A 20,331-nucleotide genomic window follows, 5' to 3' on the forward strand; every position below is an offset into this window, starting at 1 on the left:
CTTCAATGGTAGAATGGGGATTCAAACCTTGGTCTCCCAGCAGCCACTGTGCCATACTGGGGCTCTCCCTTCCTTCCTTCCTTCCTTCCTTCCTTCCTTCCTTCCTTCCTTCCTTCCTTCCTTCCTTCCTTCCTTCCTTCCTTCCTTCCTTCCTTCCTTCCTTCCTTCCTTCCTTCCTTCCTTCCTTCCTTCCTTCCTTCCTTCCTTTTGCACACACACAGAATACGTCATTTTATCTAGCCTTCTAGCTAATATATTTTACCCCACCTGTCTTTCAAGGAGCTCAAACAACATTCTTGGCTCTCCCTTCTGCATGTTATTCTCCCAACAACCTGATGAGGCAGGCCTTAAAATGTTCAGTTTTTTTCGTGATTGGGCAAAGTCTCCCAGATGCTTGTCTTAATATTCTAACTACTGACCACCCTAGATGTTAATTGTTCAATATGTAGTTCTCTAAACTTCTCTTGGTAGGTTTGCATTGGTTTCCTTAAGTGTGCAAAAACAAATTAAAAAAAAACCTCTGATCTATTCAAGTGACTGCAAGGTGACTCACAGCTCCATCTGGAGGAGGAGGAGGAGGAGGAGGAGTTTGGATTTATATCCCCCCTTTCTCTCCTGCAGGAGACTCAAAGGGGTTTACAATCTCCTTGCCCTTCCCCCCTCACAACAAACACCCTGTGAGGTGGGTGGGGCTGAGAGAGCTCTGAAAAGCTGTGATTAGCCCAAGTTCACCCAGCTGGTCTGTGTGGGAGTGCATAGGTTAATCTGAATTCCCCAGATAAGCCTCCACAGCTCAAGCGGCAGAGCGGGGAATCAAACCCGGTTCCTCCAGATTAAAATGCACCTGCTCTTAACCACTACGCCACTGCCAAATATCTCTGTTTAGGATGGCTCTGTACAGGAAGGACTAAAGTATATACCTCAAACTGAACCCACAGTAAACTCCTAAATGTGATCTAACAAGAATGAGCTTAGGAAACTGATTCTAGCGGTCCTAGCCCATTCTCAGAAGAGGACAAGACAGCCACTCCTTAGGCATGCTTTGGAAATGGACATGATGCAGAAAAAGAATATCTTTTAATATCAACATTATGGCCATGAAATATACTTGGCACTATGTAGGAAAAGCTAGCTAATAATCTCTAAGCAGATGATGGGGTAAAATTTCCAGTAGTCAAAGTGAGTTGGCTGTTGTGGGTTTTCCAGATTGTGTGGCTGTGGGCTGGTAGTTTTAGCTCCTAATATTTTGCCTAAGGGCAGAACGATAGGAGTTAAAAGTACCAGACCACAGCCACACAGCCTGGAAAACCCGCAACGGTCAGTTGATTCCAGCTGAGGAAGCTTTTGACAATACAAGTCGTCAAAGTGAGTTTTCAGTTCCCTGGATATCTCTACAACCTCCTCAGTGGTTAATAAAACCAGAATAAATTGTGCAGAACAGGCAAAAATAGCACAACGGGTGGCACTTGACTTGCATAGAAGTAGTAGAGCAGGTTTTTGTACCCTGGTAAATAATGTGGGTTTCATTGGTCTGCAGCGTTAAGAGTACACTCGGCCATCAGTGTTCTCATCCTCAGAATTCTCCATGGAACTGTCTTCATCCTCTCTTACCTCCTTGTGATCTGCCTTCGGGATCCTCTGCCATTTTCATAGGGATAATAGTGCCCATCCTCCACTCTCCTTCCTTCGGTCTCGGTGCCCTAATTAAAATTTATCCGCTGTTCCATCAGGCCTGCTTCTCTTGCCAGTTTTTTGTGGCCACCTTGCTACTATCTCTCTGTCTCCAATGGATTAAAACAAAACAAAGCACACTGGTCATTCAGTAACTGTGAATAAACAGTTTGAGCTTTGTTTTTTGTTTTTTTAACACCGGCGGTGGAGAAACCCGAGAAAGGTATCAAAGGACTCTTCATTTTAACTCTGCCGCTCTCCGCCTCTACGTTGAACCTGTTCAGTGACATCCATGCTGATGGCCGCTTCCCAAAGAAGGAATGCTTTGCCCACGTTGTGATGGTTTTAGCCCTTCCTGATCTGCCTGCTGCCTGCTGAAATATATGCAGTCTTCTAAATTGAACTGACATTTAAGTACTTATTAAATGCTTTTGACTCAGTACTGTGGCAGTTCAGGTTTTGTGAACATGTTTTGTCGTTGAGTGGTTATTCTCAAGAACATTTCTGTGCTTTTCTCCCATTGTCCTTGTTCATGAAAAATGTCCAGGTGTTGGATATGCATGACAAGGTGGAGAATCTTGATTTATATAAATGTTATATAAATGTTCCTTGATTTATAGAAATGTTCCTGCCCTGCATCAAAATGTTCTTGGAATTCCAGAGATCTTGGCTTGATCTCCCTGAAATGCATTTCCAGGTGAAGGCGAATGCTCACACCCACTGTCTTTCACCTGCTAACTGAAGTAGTACAGTTCTGCAAGACTTGGGGGGTTTCTAGCTTGGTTCTCAGTGGGCCTTTCCCCACTTACCTTAAGCCCTGCGCTACTCTCCGAAAGTAGCGCGGGGTCTCCCGGCACTCCCCACGACAGGGGCGGCGACAGCGCAGCCGCCCCGACTCTGCTGCTGTCGCGCCCCCTCAGCGCGCCGCATCCCTGGCGCTCTTCCAAACGACGCCTTGTGATGACCCCGCGCTGAGAGCAGCGCGCGGCATAGGGGGGATCACAGAGAGTGGGGAAACGTTCAGTGATAAAGCTGGGTGGGTTCCTCTGTTTCTATTCCATCTGGATGATTCACAAGGGCAATAATAATGCAGCCAGAATTTTGCTGCCTTTCCTAGACGTTATAATTTTGGCTCATGTTGATTTGAATGAAAATCATGAATCTGCCCTTATATTGATTTTAGACCTTTGGCCCGTCAAATGCAGTCATGTTTACTCTGCTCTGCAGGGTCTCAGATAAGGGGTCTTTCCCAGCACCTGTTAACGGAGATCTGTTAGCTGGAAATTGCAGGACCATCTGTATGCATGACCCGTGCTCTGTGATTTAAAGGGAGAAAGGGTTGGATTAAATTTTCTGATAAATTAGGGCTAGTTGATGCATTCCTCAGAATCAAATAGTAAAGTATACCCTGGTCTATACCATTTCTGGGAGCAAGTGGGAGACTGTACTGCATGGATGTACTCATTGGGGGTGAGGGAGCTCCCTGAAAACAGAAAGCCTGTCAGGGAGAAGGCCTTATACTGGCTGTATAGGCCTCACCAAGTTCTGAGGAGAATTTCACCACAACTGGAAAAAAGTGAGAGAAGGACAAATGTATCCTCACTACTCAGGGGACTCCCACAGACAGCTGACTTACTCTATAGTTAACATACATAGCTTGAGTAAGGTATCAGTAGGTGTTTGACAGGAATCATCTGTAGATGTCATTCGCCTCAACCTTCTCCTTGCTCATTCCTAGTTGCTGCCCCTTCACACTTTCAAGCTCACTGCCCACACCTCCAAAGACCCACCTCCATGGAGACAAAACAGGTCTTGAAATTTGACTGACAGCCTTCTGGTGTCTTGTAAGGAACAAGGCAGCTTAGTAAAATGGTGACCATTCCAAGGACTGCACCAGGCATGAAGACTTGTTGTATTACTGGTACTCCTGTGAGTTGCAGTGCATGCCAGTGCATTGCAGGACTGCTCCCAGTGAAATTGGGGTCACCGGAATTGGGGGAGGAGGGCAGGTTTTATGTCTTCAAACACAGGCCGGTCCTTTGCTCCTTGAGAAGGAATACAAGGCAGCATCCATTTTGTCTTGAAAAAGTAAAACGAAGCACTGTGGAGGAAAGGGTTAAATCTGCTCTGATTTGCCCAGGCATTAAGGCTGAGCCTCCAACTCTCAGTATTGAGCTCTGTTGCCCTAATCGTGCAAAAGCATAACACATTTTTTTTATTGACTTATGTAGATTTGTAGATATGTGTACCACACTTTTTCTCCCCAGTGAGGGCCACAAGCAGAACTGGGTGTAATGTTGCAAGATTGTTACTTGGAGCTGGCAAGCAGGATCTTCGGAGTCTGGGGAGAAAAGATCACCCGAAGTCATGGCCCTTGATCCTTTGGGTATCTTCTTTCCCCGCGTATTATCCATTTTTATCACTCAGGGAAACAAAGCGGCGTCTATGATTTCCCCCCCAGTGCTCCATTTCTCTTTCAGCAGGGAACTATCCCAGCAATTTCACCAGGCTGGAATGCCCCGGGTGGGTAAGAATAGCCGACAATGGCAGAGATTATTCCTCTGGCCTTTTGTCTTCCTGCAGTTGTCGAGTTGGAGGTAAAGAGCAGCACGGAGGATTGTGAGCCTCGCATTGCCTCAGCTGTGTTTCCGAAAGGAGACTCTTCCCCTCTTCAGTCAGTGGCAGACCCAGTTCTGGTTGGCTTTTGAGCACTTCTTTCGTCTGAGGGACCCCTGCCCTCTTTCTTGGGGACTGTGAGCTTTGGGGGAAATGCTCGATTTCTTCTTATGCCTTCTGTAGGTGGGGATTCCTGGGACCGCGTTCAAGCATGGACTCCTGGGACTCTCTTGGCTTTTTAATCCTCGTCCTCAGCTATAATGTGACAATTATAGGTGAGTCTCTCAAAACCTATGACTGTGTTTGTTCTGTCTCCATGCTTGGCTACATTCCCGGTAATTTCCTCTTCATCTCTGGCTGTTCCCACCACCCTCTAATTTCAAGAAGGATATCTTTTGAGTTAAAAGCTGGCTGACTGTTTGCTTATGTACAAGCCTTTTCCCCTCCCTCTCTCTTCCCTCCTTTCTGCACTTCCTAGAAGGATTATAGGGCAGGTGAGACCATGAATTGGTTGTGCTGCAGGCGGTTGTCTGGTATTAAGCAATCATTTTGACAGTGATGTAAAAGTCATGGATAAAAATGTGAACGCTTCTTGAAATAACGTGGTGGAATTTGCTGGATCGTTTGCAAACTTAGGTTTTGGTGTCGGCATCTAGCCAATTTAAAAATTGTTTTTAAAGGAGTTACAGAGAGCTTCCCTGGGAAAAGGTAATTCTGACGGATGATATGGGGGCATGTGATTAGTCCTCTTGGGCTAGACTATAAAGTTATCATTGAAGTTATCCTCCAGAAAAATACTAATAGTGGTCATCAAAATCTATGAGATCTGGGATGCTACTGCTAAGATTGTATACTAGGGACTGGGCAAAAGAAAGCAATTTCTAAGCTCTTATTGAATTTGTGAACTATTAAGGGCTATCTCTTCTCCTTAGGGTTCAGATTGTCATTATTCTGAACTGACAACTGCATGTGAAGACATTTATGTGACCTCCACATCCGTTCCTTTAGAAAAGCTCTCTCTAGTTAATGTTATTTAACATCTGCATTGAGCTTTCATTGTTCAAGGCACTTCATTCTGTTGTTAAGTCAGCTTCATCACTGCTATATTTTGATGATGGGCATATGAGGTGGCAGCCAGTTAATTTCTGGCAGAGGTGAGATTCCAAAGAAGGCCTTTCAGTAATAACAGATCATCTCTATGTTGCACCGGCTATTTGGCCCACTGATCTGTTTTAGGTGGTATGCCATTCACAAATGTCACCACCGTTCTTAGTGCAAGCTTCTATCAAAGCTTCTTTTCCACTGCACGTACCCAACATACACCTAGAACAAGTGGGACCTGAAATAGAAACACATTTTTATTGTGACATTAATAGTTTTTGTTGCAGCAGGTTAGTGAGATACTTCCTCTTGAGGCTATTCATACCTAACATCTAAAAGATAGTAGAATATTAAGTTCCTTATGTTTTTGTTCCTCGTCGAACATTTTTATTTGGATATTCACGATCTAGGAACTGTGAAAGTTACTGCTGAGAGTTGACGCACAGATCTGAAACAATAGGGACGGTAGACTCTAAAAGTACAGACCTTTCTGTTTTAGGAGGAGACAGGGCAGTATGCCCTTTGCAGCTTCAGTTTTTCAAACAGTGGTTTGCTAAACATTAGACCCAAGGGAAATTCCTCATTCTTTACAGCTTGCATCTTCTCTGGTGTTTTGTGGTGCTGTGCAATTAAATCTGACACCCATCATCATCAGCCACATATTGAAATGTGTGTCTCTGGGGACACAACAGTCGTTAAAACGTGGTATGAGCAAAGTTAATAAGCCCGTTTCCAGGAAAGGCCGCACAGACTGGGGGGTTTTATATGAGAGGAAAGATAACTGGGGAAATATGACAATGGCTTACAAAGTATGCCTGGGAAGAACAAGTGAGGAGACAGGGAGAGCTATTTTACTTCTCCAAAATATGAGAACTCGGAAGCACCCAATGAAATGGATGGACAGTCAGTTTAGGACAGGCAAAAGGAAAGTGCTCAAAGGTAATTAATGGAATTTGCTGCTTCCGACTGTCATGATGGCCAGTAGTTTAATTGGTTTTGCTAGGGGATTCAGCCCATGAATGGAGAATAATGACTGTTGGTCACGCTGAGTAAATAGAACCTCCATTTGCAGAGGCAGTGTACCTGTGAATACAGCTGCCAGGTGACAACAACATGGAGAGATTTGTGCTGATGTTTTTCAGTTGGTAACACTTCAGGGGGTACATGGTTGGCCACCATATGAAATCAGGTAGCAAACTTGGTAGATGATTGAGCTGACCTTGCATGGCTGCTCTTATGCTCTAATGCACCTTTGCTACACAAACACAAATATAAGAAGAAGAGTTTGAAGTTATATTCCCTCTTTTCTCTCCTGTAAGGAGACTCTAAGGGGCTTACAATCTTGTTTTCTTCCCCACCCCTCAACAAATATCCTGTGAGGTGGGGGGGGGGCTGAGAGAGCTCCAAAGAACTGTGACTAGCCCAGGGTCACCCAGTAGGCATGTGTTGGAGTGCACAAGCTAAGTTAGTTCACCAGATAAGCCTCCAGAGCTCTAGTGGCAGAGCGGAGAATCAAACCCAAATCCTCCAGATTAGAGTTCACCTGCTCTTAACCACTATACCACGCTGGCTCTCTAAGATATGGGAATGGGCTTCTAAACCTCATGCGGGTTAAATTCGACAAAGCTTCTTTTCCTGCTGTTTGTTGAGTGCTTTTTGCCCACGTCTCAACTGGAGTCAGTGTGCGACTCTGTGGCCCATCAGTTTCTAGTCATAAGAACATAAGAAAGAGCCTGCTGGATCAGACCAGAGTCCATCTAGTCCAGCTCTCTGCTACTCGCAGTGGCCCACCAGGTGCCTTTGGGAGCTCACGTGCAGAATGTGAAAGCAATGGCCTTCTGCGGCTGCTGCTCCCGATCACCTGGTCTGCTAAGAAGAAGAGGAGTTTGGATTTATATCCCCCCTTTCTCTCCTGCAGGAGACTCAAAGGGGCTTACAATCTCCTTGCCCTTCCCCCCTCACAACAAACACCCTGTGAGGTAGGCGGGGCTGAGAGAGCTCAGAAGCTGTGACTAGCCCAAGGTCACCCAGCTGGCGTGTGTGGGAGTGTACAGGCTAATCTGAATTCCCCAGATAAGCCTCCACAGCTCAGGCGGCAGAGCTGGGAATCAAACCCGGTTCCTCCAGATTAGATACACGAGCTCTTAACCTCCTACGCCACTGCTGCTCCTAAGGCATTTGCAACCTCAAATCAAGAATGACCAAGATTGGTAGCCAGAGATCGACTTCTCCTCCATAAATCTGTCCAAGCCCCTTTTAAAGCTAAAGTCAATTTAAAAAAAAAAATCCTGTTGAAAACGAGTCCCCACCTGGGGTCATCAATACCTGGAGGTTCTGTCAACCGCCATATCTCTTTCAGTGCTGATGTGTCTCCACCCTTGCTGACCAGCTGGCTAATGTCCCGTTTAGATATCTCTTTGTCAAACAGTGACTTGAAGAAAAAATCACCTTGTATGAAATACAAATAGTATAGAACAGTGGCGGTGAACCTTTGGCACTCCAGATGTTATGGAGTACAATTCCCATCAGCCCCTCCCAGCATGGCCAATTGGCCATGTTGGAAGGGGCTGATGGGAATTGTAGTCCATAACATCTGGAGTGCCAAAGGTTCGCCACCACGGGTATAGAACAATGAAGCCATAAATGCAAATAAGCACATGGAGGTTCTATCACCTGCCGTATCTCTTTTTCTTCTTTTCCAGGGAAGGTCTGGTTAACCGTAACAATCCTGCTGAGGATACTGGTGATCTTCTTCGCAGCCTACCCTCTTTACCAAGACGAGCAGCAGCGCTTCATCTGCAACACCTTGCAGCCGGGATGCTCCAACGCGTGCTATGACATGTTTGCGCCCGTATCCCACTTCCGGTTCTGGCTCATCCAGACGGCCTCTGTCCTGCTCCCGTATACCTTGTTCTGCGTCTACGTCTTCCACAACGTGGCCAGGCGGCTTGTGAAGGCTCACTCCCTGCCTTATCGTCGATATAAAGAGATCAAAGCCACGTCGGGCCTCAAAATGTCCAAGAAGCCTTCCAAAGGGGCAGCGGGGAGTCGTGAGGCAAACAAAATGGACATTCCTGATTTTTCCAGAGCGTATACAGTCCAGCTCCTTCTGAGAATGCTGGTTGAAGCCTGTTTTGGATCGGGCCATTATTACCTTTTTGGATTCTTTGTTCCCAGACGGTTCGCCTGTTACCAGTTTCCTTGTGCAAACTATGTTGAGTGTTTTGTGTCCAGGCCCACGGAAAAATCTGTCATGGTGTTCTTCATCTGGGGGCTCAGCGGCTTTTCCTTCCTGCTCAGCCTCGTCGACCTGACCTTTGCCTTCAGAAGCAACATCGTCCGAAGTCACCGAAATAAGCTGTTGTTGGAAAGGCTCGGACCCGAGGAGAGGTGCGGTCCTGGGATACTCCAGGGCAACAAGCCGAGCAAAGACTTACTCGACTTAGGGAAAGGAGGCCAAGGCATTCTAGTCACCCCAGCCAACTGTGAGAACGCGAACTCCTCTTTGTTTGGCTGTGAAGTTAAGAAAGACGTGCCGTTTCCACCTGCGTTGCCTTCCCAGCCAACCATCAGCTTCAACCTGAATGGCAATAAGCCGTGTGTCGCCACAAATCAAGAGGGGAAAGGAACGCCCGTCCAGGGAGGCGAGCCACGTGAGATGTCGCAGGAGCAATCTAAATGCAATCATCTGCCGGGTCCCCTAAAAGGTGCTTTAGCTTTCAAGCCCCAAGACGGGTGCCCACGGGGAACTCCTCCATCTGCGAGTTCCAGCAAGCCTTCAGTCCATTATTCCTCTTTGGAGAGGAAGGCTTCAGACGTTCAGTCCGTCTGTAGCAGCGGTGGATGCTCAAAGTCTAAAAAATCTGAATGGGTGTGAAAAGCGGGATGCTGCAGCGCTGTTCCTGCATCGTGAAGTCCCTTCTCATATCACTGAATAGAAACAGTCCTCCCGGAAGAGTGTAATGTCTTGCACCCAACATATCACCGCTGTACTTTTGTGGCTGTTTAGCGTTAGAGCGGGGTGTGTTCGGTTTTGGTCCTAGCAACTGTTCTGAATTAAAGCAAGCAGAATGTGTGCCCGTTACACAGTATAAGAAGGGGATCATCTGCATGAATGTAAAGCATCGTATGACTGTAGAAGGAAGATCACACTGTAGCTGTTCGTCGGTTTGTCTAAGAAGACACTGTGCGAACCTCACCAAACAACATCAGCTTCCATGTTTTGGTTATCAAAAGGAAGTCTCTAGTAGACCATCTTGTTAGAGGAGAACTTGAATGTGCAGGCTTAGTATTTATTCACGTCTCCGAAGCCAAACTGGGGCTGACCCAGAATTCCCATTTTTTAGTGTTCAGCTAGATCAGGGGTCTGCAGCCTGCGGCTCTCCAGATATTCATGGACTACAAATCCCATCATCCCCTGCCAGCATGGCCAATTGGTTGCAGACCCCTGAGCTAGATCTTTGTGTGCTTTCTCTGAGCCCTTATTCAAATACCGGTAAGCCCAGAAGTCATTTTGTTGAGAATCTTGGCATTCAAATTAACAAGTCAACATTCTGGCCCTGGCACTGATGTGCTTGACATTTATTTACTTATTTCATTTATATCCCGCTTTTCTCACCCTTGGGGACACAGAGAGGCTGACTTCATTTTCCCATCCTCCTTTTTGTCCTCACAACAGCTGTGTGTGGTAGGCTAGGCTCAGAGTGTGCGGCTGGCCCAAAGTCACCCAACAAGCTTGCAAGGCAGGGTCAGGATTTGAATCTGGGTCTCCCAGATCCTAGTTGAGCTCTTGCAATTAAAATACCATGCTAGCTGTGTGTGTGTGAGCAATGCCTTCTGAAATGTCAGAGTCTACAGTAGGGCCTGAACAAGATTCCTAGTGGCTAGGCAACTCTGTTTCATTGCTTGCAAGTCACAATATAGATCAGCTCAGCTCTCTTAACTCAGTCCTTTGTTTGGGTAGAAGAGGTGGGTATTGTTGACTGATATTTCAGCAATACAGAATTACATAACAGATCTTTTTGTTCAACGAGCCATTAAATGATAACTCAGTGGTAGCTGTATTTCTTCCCACTGGAATTCACACTTTGGAATGTTTTGCTTCTCATCCAGTTCTTCTCAGAGCATAAGGGTCTGCAACCTGTGGCTCTCCAGATGTTAATGGATTACAATTCCCAACAGCCCCTGCCAATTGGCCATGCTGACGGGCTGATGGGAATTGTAGTCCATTAACATCTGGAGAGCCACAGGTTGCAGACCCCTCTCCTCTTTCATTTTGTGCTAGCGCTGCTCATAGGATTGCATGACTGACTTAAGAAATGCTGCCCTCTAGAGGCCCTGGAAGAGCCTGCATGTTTGAACAAAGTATAGGCACAGCAGAATACGAATGTCATTCTTTATAACAGTGAATGATTATAAACCACACTCAAGCCTGAGCTCCGTCGTCCAGCCCGTTCTACCAGTTTAAGGAGAAGCTGTGAATTTAAAATTGCACAAAAAACCCCTTTTGCGTGGTTCGTTTCTATTGCTCTGACCCTCTAGGAAATTTAAGGTTCTCTGTACTGAATTCCTTGGTAGTTACCCAGCCCAAGCACCTAGTTCAAGAGTATGCATTAGGATCCTTTCTTTCATCTCTTACTTGTATTCCCCTGTTCTGGTCCAACACGTTTCTCTCTGTGTATTTTTTAAAACTGTATTCACAAACAGGACCAATACTGGTGGTGCCACATAGAACCAGTTGCCAATTTCATTCTTCTACTTTGTGTTGCTGCTCAGTGAGGTTGTGACTCTTAAGGTGAATAGAATGCAGATCCAGTGTCTTTCTGAGCACAGCCTAAAACTTTAACCTGGGTCGATTTGTAAATATCCCAGAATCTAAGCATCCATGGTGGCTTTTTAAGCGATCTTTACTGTTGTCCTAGCCTTCACTTCAGTAGCAGAATGACGGTTAGGGGACTTTTTAACCAGGTTTTGAAAGAATGGACAACTGAGAGCAGAAGGAAACAACAGAAGCTTCTGGATGAATCTTTTAAACTGTATGATAACTGATGCAGAAGTTTTCCCCAGGTACATGCTTGAGAAATTGCTGGATTGATTCTCATTCTACTCGCCTGTCAGAAGCAAAAGGCTGATTTTTCAGTGGACAGTTCAGCCACTTGCAAACCACTGAAGCAGTTCCTGAAATGTGGCCAAGTCACATTTATGTGAAACACCTCTCCTGCCGCCACTACTGGCCCTGCTGCTCACTGCTAATTGTTTTAAATCCAAATATAGTCAAATCACATAGTCATGAAAAATATGAAGTAAAAACACTTTGTTGTACTATTGGGTGTCTGAGTTTATTGTGTGACAATAGCTGCTGATCTGTGAAGGCTGGTTATTGTTTATACATGTGTGTTCTCATATAGACTACTGGGAAATGAAGTTCACTTTGCCCATCTTTTTTTTTAAGTTGTTAACTGTAAAAATTGCAATAAAGAGATGCCTTGCTGGTGGAATACAGACAAGTGAAGGATTAAAACATCACAGTAGTCCCAATCTTAGACAAAGTCACCTGTGTGATTTCTGACTGGCACCTCCTTGGCAACTGATTGTATTAAGTGCAGGGCCTGATGTCATTAGTGCCTTCATGTTCTGGTTAAAAAGTTGACTGCAAGTCAGAAGGAAATGAAATTCCACCACCACTAAACTGTTCACCACAGTGGTTGTGTTGGATGGGGGTGAAGCAAAGAAGCCTGAGGCTCAGCTCATGAGTGATCACAGCTGCCGGTCAGGTTACATTCCCTCCCCAAAGATGTTTGCTGCAACATTCCAATTCTCTGCCCATAATTTAAAGCCAGCGTGGTATAGTGGTTAAGAGCAGGTTGATTCTAATATGGAGAACTGGGTTTGATTCCCCACTCCTCCACCTGAGTGGCAGAGGCTTATCTGGTGAGCCAGATGTGTTTCTGTACTCCTGCACTCCTGCTGGGTGACCTTGGGCTAGTCACAGTTCTCTTAGAACTCTCTCAGCCCCACCTACCTCACAAGGTGTCTGTTGTGGGGAGAGGAAGGGAAAGGAGCTTGTAAGCCACTTTGGGTCTCCTTACAGGAGAGAAAGGTGGAATATAAATCCAAACTCTTCCTCCTCTTGTCCTTCCTTGCTTCCTTGTCTCCCCTCATTCTCTCTTCCCCTTTCCCACCCTTCTTAATCTTTCACTTCTCCCAGTAATCATACAAAACTACCTTGTACAAAGCTATCCGACAGTGTAGCTCTGGACTGTTAATGAAGTTCTGAGACTTCAGGGAAAATTAAAAACTGATAAGTCTCCGAGTCTGGATGGCACATGCCCAAGAACTCCCCTTTGAATGCTGTTGCTCTGACCAGCATGTATTAAAACTGGGCTCTGGATTGGAGAACTGGGAAATACCAAATGTTACACTGATGTCTAAAAAGGGATCCAGGGAGGTCCTAACATCTGTCCTAGTAAAAATGACGAAGAACAATCTTTATTCTGCACTGGGGCAGTTTTCCAGTTTACTCTCATTGCTGTTGCTACTGCAGAGATCCTCACGGTAGTAGCAGAGCCTCAGTTTCCCCAGCAGCCAGGGCTCGCTGCAGCCAGAGAGTCTGAATCTTGTAACAACACAGCATATTATTATTAGGCCTAGGGACAAAAAAGTACATCTCCTGATGAGGGGACCAGAGGCTCCAATCAAACATTTATTCTGCAGCTCGCCAGGATCTCTACACACATAGGCCAAAATGAACAACTAATGCTTTTGGACAAAAACCTTACATTCCTTCTGTGATATAGAGTGTTCCTTACAACACAGAACCCTCTAGCACAGGGGTCTTCAAACTATGGCCCTCCAGATGTTCATGGACTACAATTCCCATCAGCCCCTACCAACATGGCCAAGTGGCAGGACTGATGGGAATTGTAGTCCATGAACATCTGGAGGGCCACAGTTTGAAGACCCCTGCTCTAGCATATATGATAACACGCTGCAACCTATTGCCTGCAGCTCAAATGAAAGTTTGTCTCTTGAAGATGCCTCCAGAACGGTGTCTGCTGACAGCCCCTTACTAGTAACTGAGTCATTATTACATGTATTTTTTTTACTGCCCAAAATATGCCACAGCCAGGGAGAAATTTCTTGCAAAGTGACTACTAAGATACTCCGGTACCCCAGATGCTCACAATATAAGGTTATATTGAAGAGTCTACAGCAAGTACTTCACAGTTGACTTGGCTAATTTAGCTTTTCTGTTATTTCTGTTCCTTAAATTCTTATATATGACCTATAATAAGCTATTAAATCTTAATAAAGTAAAGTTTGTTTGTTTTTAAAACCTAACTGGTCATCTAGTGAAGGCATTAACTTGCCATATTTATATTCCCCCTAAGGGTAACATCAGCATTTGGAGTTTTAGTTTCCCACCACTGCCAGGAAAGAGTGTAAACTTTGAGAATTTAAGGAATTGTCTTATCACTTTTACACCAGGGTCTGACAGGCTGTTGTCAGGAAATAGGGGGTCAGTTATTTTGCCCAGGGGAAATCCAGTCTTCTCAGCATGAATTCCTTGAGGCTCCCACCCTCTCCCAAGAGCCTTTGAGGCTGGTGATCTCTTCTCAGCCACATTCTGGTCCTCTCCCCTTCTAGTTTGATGGTTAGGAGGATCATCAAACAGGGCTCTTGGGTGATGCTGACCATAGCCTAGGCCTGCATGTAGGAAACTGGTCAGTTCTGTATCTTAAACAAGTGCAAGATTTATTTTACTAACATGTCTCTAGGGTGCAGAGACTAATAAAAGAAGTGAAGTAGAGAAATATTTCTAACCTAACGCGAAACTCACAATAGCTGGACATCTTATTTCCGCTCGCTGTTGGAAGATACAAATAGGTGCGTGCATAAAGAGGGTGCTGTCCTTCACATGGTCACCCTCTTATGATCTATCTCTCATACACGTTCTTGCTTGAATGAAGAAATAAAAGTTCCTCTTTAATTCTCTCTCCCACATTTCCCCCTCCCCCAAAAAGTTTTAGCCAATCTGGATTCTGGTTTCAGGTAGCCAATATCCAGGTGCTTGTATATCAGATTTCTGCCCATAATTTAAACCTGTTATGAATTCTGCCCTCTGCTGCCAACAGGAACAGCTCCCTGCCCTCCTCTAGGCGACAGCCCTTCAAATACTTAGACAGCAATCATGTCTTCCCTCAGTGTTCTCCAATCTGAACATTCCCAGATCCCTTAGCCCATAGGTGTCAAATTCGCGGCCCTCCAGATGTTATGGACTACAGTTCCCATCATCCCCTGCCAGCATCATGTTGGCAGGGGATGATGGGAACTGTAGTCCGTAACATCTGGAGGGCCGTGAGTTTGACACCTGTGCCTTAGCCTTTCCTCACAGAAGAAGACCAACCAATCTAAATCACCCTGAGCTCCTTGGAAGAAGGGCAGCATAAAAACCTAGCAAATAAATAGTATGGCGTGTTATACACATTCACATTTTTAGATTTTGTACATCCAGCACTCTGCAGAGGACAACTGAATGTCAGAAGCCTTCCTCTCCAAAGGAGAATAATGAGTCAAGGGCTTGCTGAAACGTGCAAATGGGTTAATTCCACAAGGGTACCCATCCTGAGCTGGAGGCTAAATTTCCTTTGTGGGGAATACAGCAGATGACCGCATCTTGATTGCTCTTGTGAAACCTGTTTGCGTCCTTGAAAGGGCCCTCTATAGCTGTTTTGATTATTGGAAGCTTATGGCTTATGGCTAGTAAGGCGGAAGCTGATAACTTGCTGGGAAATCAACACAGGTTGGGGGAAAAAAAAAGATTATTCCTGAACTTCATAGCCAAGGAAAGAGGAATTAACTTCATCACAGTAGTCTCTGATGGTTAGATTGCCTTCGCCTCCTCTCCCCAAGCTAACTTTTCATCTTGGTGCTGGCTGGGGGCGTACCTCTCTTCAACCCCAGGCCCTTCCAGCAATAGCTTATTCCGGTGATTTCTGACAACGCTGCTTCGGAAGGCAAAGGTCAGGTCGATGAGGCTGAGCAGGAAGGAAAAGCCGCTGAGCCCCCAGATGAAGAACATCAGGACAGTTTTTTCAGTGGGTCTGGAAACAAAACAGTCAACATTGTGAGGGCAAACTCTCCCGTTACATTTGAAACGTCCGGGAACAAAGAAACCAAAAAGGTAATAATGGCCTGCCCCGAAACAGGCTTCGACCAGCGCCCTCAGAAGAAGCTGGACCACGTATGCTTTCGAAAAATCAGGAATGTCCATTTTGTTTGCCTCACCGGGGAGACGACTCCCCCCCGCTGCCCCTTTGGAAGGCTTCTTGGACATTTTGAGGCCCAACGTGGCTTTGATCTCTTTATATCGACGATAAGGCAGGGAGTGAGCCTTCACAAGCCGCCTGGCCACATTGTGGAAGACGTAGACGCAGAACAAGGTATACGGGAGCAGGACAGAGGCCGTCTGGACGAGCCAGAACCGGAAGTGGGATACGGGCGCAAACGAGTCATAGCACTCATTTGTGCATCCCGGTTGCATGGTGTTGCAGACGAAGTGCTGCTGCTCGTCTTGGTAAAGAGGGTAGGCTGCGAAGAAGATCACCAGTATCCTCAGCAGGATTGTTACGGTTAACCAGATCTTCCCTGGAAAAGAAGAAAAGAGGGTGGAGACACAACAGCACTGAAAGAGATGCGGCAGGTGATAGAACCTCCGTGTGCTTATTTGAATTTACGGATTCGTTCTATGCTATTTGTTTTTTATACCAGATAATTTCTGCAAGTCACAATTTGACAAAGAGATATCTAAACGGGACATTAGCTAGCATACCATCACTGTTGTGTGCAATACAACCAGTTGTTCTGTTTTTGTTCATTGCAACTGTTCTGTAAAACACGATTACCAATTATTCTGTTGTTAATTATGATTAGCATTTATACTATGTGCCTTTGGATTCATTTTTTTTTTTTACTGGCCATTTGGAAATTTTAATGTTAACATTGTCTCTTTGATTTTGAACCTTCGTAATAACTCTATTGTATGTTTTTAAATTCGCTGTAATTTGTGCGTCTAATTTTTCTTCATCATTCAGAGGTTTCTCTCCTTCCTTCTCCATACAGCAAAATCTCTCTGCTGGGTCCTACACATTCCTAGAATTTTACCAGATTTTACCTGAAGTGACATTTGAAGTACACCTCAAATGAAGAACATGAGAAACTTTGACAGAAGCAAAAAAGAGATAATTTTTGTTGGTTCACTGTAAATGGAGGAGTCATCCCTTTTATCCTATTACTTAAAAACCACCTCCTCTTGCCCAGCTTTCGGTATGCAATGTGCGTCATAACATCCATAGTAACTAATCACAGATGTTAATTTGAGATACGACTGCCATCAAGAGCACTACATAATAAACATGCAGTTTAGCCCAAGAGGGATAAGCATGTATCCCAGATGCTCAGTCAGAATCCACTTTTCATAGAGAAAACACCAAGTTCTATTTTCCTAGGGGTACTTGAACACCTGCCAGTTCAGCTTGTGTTGCAATGAACAGGAAGATAATTTTTCAGCGATCAGTTGAACTGTTCTCCAACCCATTTATGACTGTTTGGTAGGTGGGTTGATTGTGTTCCCTCCTAGCCATGCAGTTCCATATAAATGCTTTGTTTTAATAAAGGTCTAGCCCAGGGGTAGGGAACCTGTGGCTCGAGAGCCGCATGCAGCTCTTCTGCCCTTGCACTGTGGCCTTCACGAGCCGTGCTGCTGGCCCCATCCTTGCCTCGGGCCTCTGCAGGCAGCAGGGCGGGCGCACCAACTGCCTGCGGCCAGCTGGGCTGCGCCACGGGCTTCCCCTCTCGCCTGCCCCATTGGAGTGGGGTGGGCGCTTTCCTGGCAGCCGGCGAGGCCGAGCTGCTGGCCCCATCCTTGCCCACCCTGCAGGCAGCAGGGCGGGGGCATCCATGCGCTTCTCAGAATGAGCGGAGTAAAAGGGAAAAAACCCAATATATACAGTGTTATCTTTATTTTAAATGTCAAAAATTATTTGCGGCGCCAAGTGTTTTCTTTTCCCATGGAAAACAGGTCCAAATGGCTCTTTGAGTGTTAAAGGTTCCCAACCCCTGGTCTAGCCTTTGGTGTTTCCCCAAGTAGCCCTTAGCAACATTAATGGCTGCCAATCAGTTTGAATTGGAAGCACCTCTGCACATACACATCGCTTCAGAAACCCATGCAGTTACAGCTGTTTCATGTGAACTGAACATGTCTGAGCAACACTTTCAAACATGGCAAGTTCGGCGGTCGAACGTGTTCACAGTAAAATTTGCAGCAGCTCTAACTGGTACGCTAAACCTATTGGAGTCAGATCAATTGTTCGCCCGTTTCCTTGTCCCCTATCCCTTGTTCTGCATTTGGTGCCACCCCAACAAACTCTGTGTTTTATAGTGGAGTGTTGATACTGTATGTTGTTGTGATGCCTGGGTTCTGTTGGTGGGTCTTCAGTCTGGTCTGTGGAGAGGTGTATAGGAATGGCACTTTTGATGAGTTCATTTGGACTACACTATTGATAAGACTCTGAATGTTTGTTGTATTTATTTGTCTTTTATGGACAATTGCTTTATTGTAATTTGGAATGCCAATAAAGGCTTGTCTACTACTATAAACTGGTACTCTATAAAATGCATTTTGAAATAGCCTAGACATTTACACTGAGAAGATTTTGGAAATATTTTTCAGCATTAAAACCCAATGAATGTTGTTACTGGGGAGCCAGCAAATTCCATCAAGTTATTTCAAAAAGCGCTAACATTTTCATCAAGGACTTTTAAACCAGTTTTCAAATTACTGCTAAGTACTAGGCTGCCATCTATAGCACAATTGAGTCATGTATGGCTCATGTATAGCAATAATACATTTAGAGAAATTTGGAGATTTTAATTGAGTAATAAAATATATATTTGTTTTAATTTGCACCATTGGCCTCGGTCTTATTTTTTTTAATCTCTTAGTGACTACCGTGTTTCCCCGAAAATAAGACAGTGTCTTATATTAATTTTTACTCCCAAAGATGCACTATGTCTTATTTTCAGGGGATGTCTTATTTTACTGTTTTCTGTTCGTTGGGCGAGCTTCCAAACAAAAACTTTGCTATGTCTTACTTTCGGGGGATGTCTTATATTCGGGAAAACAGGGTAGCAAGGCCCTTTTATTTCATTCTCTCCTTGTTAGTCACAGGCACAGCACAATCCATTCTTTCTAGGAATTGCAGAAAGGAGGGATGAGGCAGGGAGGGGGTGTCCATGAGCAAACTGCTGATCAGCCAGCATTCAACTCAAAAGATATCCTTCTTGAAACTAGAGGGTGGTTGGAACAGCCAGAGATGAAGAGGAAATTACCGGGAATGTAGCCAAGCATGGAGACAGAACAAATACAGTCATAGGTTTTGAAAGACTCACCTATAATTGTCACATTATAGCTGAGGACGAGGATTAAAAAGCCAAGCGAGTCCCAGGAGTCCATGCTTGAACGTGGTCCCAGGAATCCCCACCTACAGAAGGCATAAGAAGAAATCGAGCATTTCCCCCAAAGCTCACAGTCCCCAAGAAAGAGGGCAGGGGTCCCTCGGGAGAAAGAAGTGCTCAAAAGCCAACCAGAACTGGGTCTGCGAGTGACTGAAGAGGGGAAGAGTCTCCTTTCGGAAGCACAGCTGAGGCAATGCGAGGCTCACAATCCTCCGTGCTGCTCTTTACCTCCAACTCGACAACTGCAGGAAGACAAAAGGCCAGAGGAATAATCTCTGCCATTGTCGGCTATTCTTACCCACCCGGGGCATTCCAGCCTGGTGAAATTGCTGGGATAGTTCCCCGCTGAAAGAGAAATGGAGCACTGGGTGGGCGTGGGGGGATCGTAGACGCCGCTTTGTTTCCCTGAGTGATAAAAATGGATAATACGCGGGGAAAGAAGATACCCAAAGGATCAAGGGCCATGACTTTGGGTGATCTTTTCTCCCCAGACTCTGAAGATCCTGCTTGCCAGCTCAAATTAGCAGTCTGGAGACACAGCAAAGGATAGAAGCATGAACATTTATAATACATACTCATCCAGTCATGCCATATATTTGCACATCTTGATGTATTTCACTGGGGACAGTAGATGAGAAACATAAAATACTTTGAGAGCTTACGCAACGAAGAACTGTATTTGCAAACCCTGAGCAGACATTGAATCAAAAGAGAAATAATGTAACCTCAGCTAAGTTGTGAGGGTATGTAACATTCCGCCAAAGACTAACTAAATCAGAAATGCCAAACATACAACTGTTTTTCAGGATTTACAAAGCGTTCTTGAGTTCCAGCAAGAACATTATTAATCAGATTATAGACAGAAGCAGAGCACTGAAGAGTTAAAATTAGAGGTGTATACCATACCCTTTGTGAGTTGGAGAAGTTGGAGAAAGTTGGAGAAAGTCTCCTTGGACTAGAGGACGAACTCCAGTGTTATTAAGCAGATTGGGCGCAGGCTGGACAGAGTCGTGTACTGATCTTTTAGTGTCTTCACTTGTTGCATCAAAAAACAAAGCTCAAACTGTTTATTCATGGTTACTGAACGACCTGAGTCCTGTGTGTTTTTCAATCCATCGAGGACAGAGAGTTAGCAGCAAGATGGCCCCCAGAAGCTGGCAAGAGGAGCAGACCTGACTGAATAGAGGCTAAATTTCAAACAGGGCACAGAGACTGAAAGGAAGGATTGCAGAGGATGGGTCACCAACGGTATATATGAAAATAGTGCTCCTTATTTGTAATGTCGGGCAGCCGTCTATAGAATGGCATATTTGGGATTATACCTTTGTTGCATGGCCTTGTCCAGCTCCTGAAACAACCACTGGAAAATTGACAATAAAGTGACTCCCAAGCATGTGCAGAGTGTCTTTTTCCTCACCACCATGTAGC

The 20,331-nt window shown here is 45.2% G+C and overlaps 2 protein-coding genes across 2 annotated transcripts; one reads left to right on the top strand and one right to left on the bottom strand.

Moving 5' to 3' along the window:
* Positions 1-4,401: 4,401 nt before the first annotated feature.
* On the top strand, positions 4,402-11,885 carry GJD4 (gap junction protein delta 4). Its single transcript, XM_048511840.1, has 2 exons — positions 4,402-4,562; positions 8,091-11,885. Exons 1-2 carry the CDS (start codon positions 4,499-4,501, stop codon positions 9,263-9,265), a joined length of 1,239 nt encoding a protein of 412 aa, XP_048367797.1. The 5' UTR covers positions 4,402-4,498; the 3' UTR covers positions 9,266-11,885.
* A 3,077-nt stretch (positions 11,886-14,962) lies between these two features.
* On the bottom strand, positions 14,963-19,016 carry LOC125441314 (gap junction delta-4 protein-like). Its single transcript, XM_048511841.1, has 2 exons — positions 18,838-19,016; positions 14,963-16,035 (listed from the first exon to the last, which is right to left on the bottom strand). Exons 1-2 carry the CDS (start codon positions 18,899-18,901, stop codon positions 15,272-15,274), a joined length of 828 nt encoding a protein of 275 aa, XP_048367798.1. The 5' UTR covers positions 18,902-19,016; the 3' UTR covers positions 14,963-15,271.
* Between the last annotated feature and the right edge of the window lie 1,315 nt (positions 19,017-20,331).

This window comes from Sphaerodactylus townsendi, linkage group LG11 (genome assembly GCF_021028975.2).
Source record: "Sphaerodactylus townsendi isolate TG3544 linkage group LG11, MPM_Stown_v2.3, whole genome shotgun sequence".
Lineage (NCBI taxonomy): Eukaryota > Metazoa > Chordata > Lepidosauria > Squamata > Sphaerodactylidae > Sphaerodactylus > Sphaerodactylus townsendi.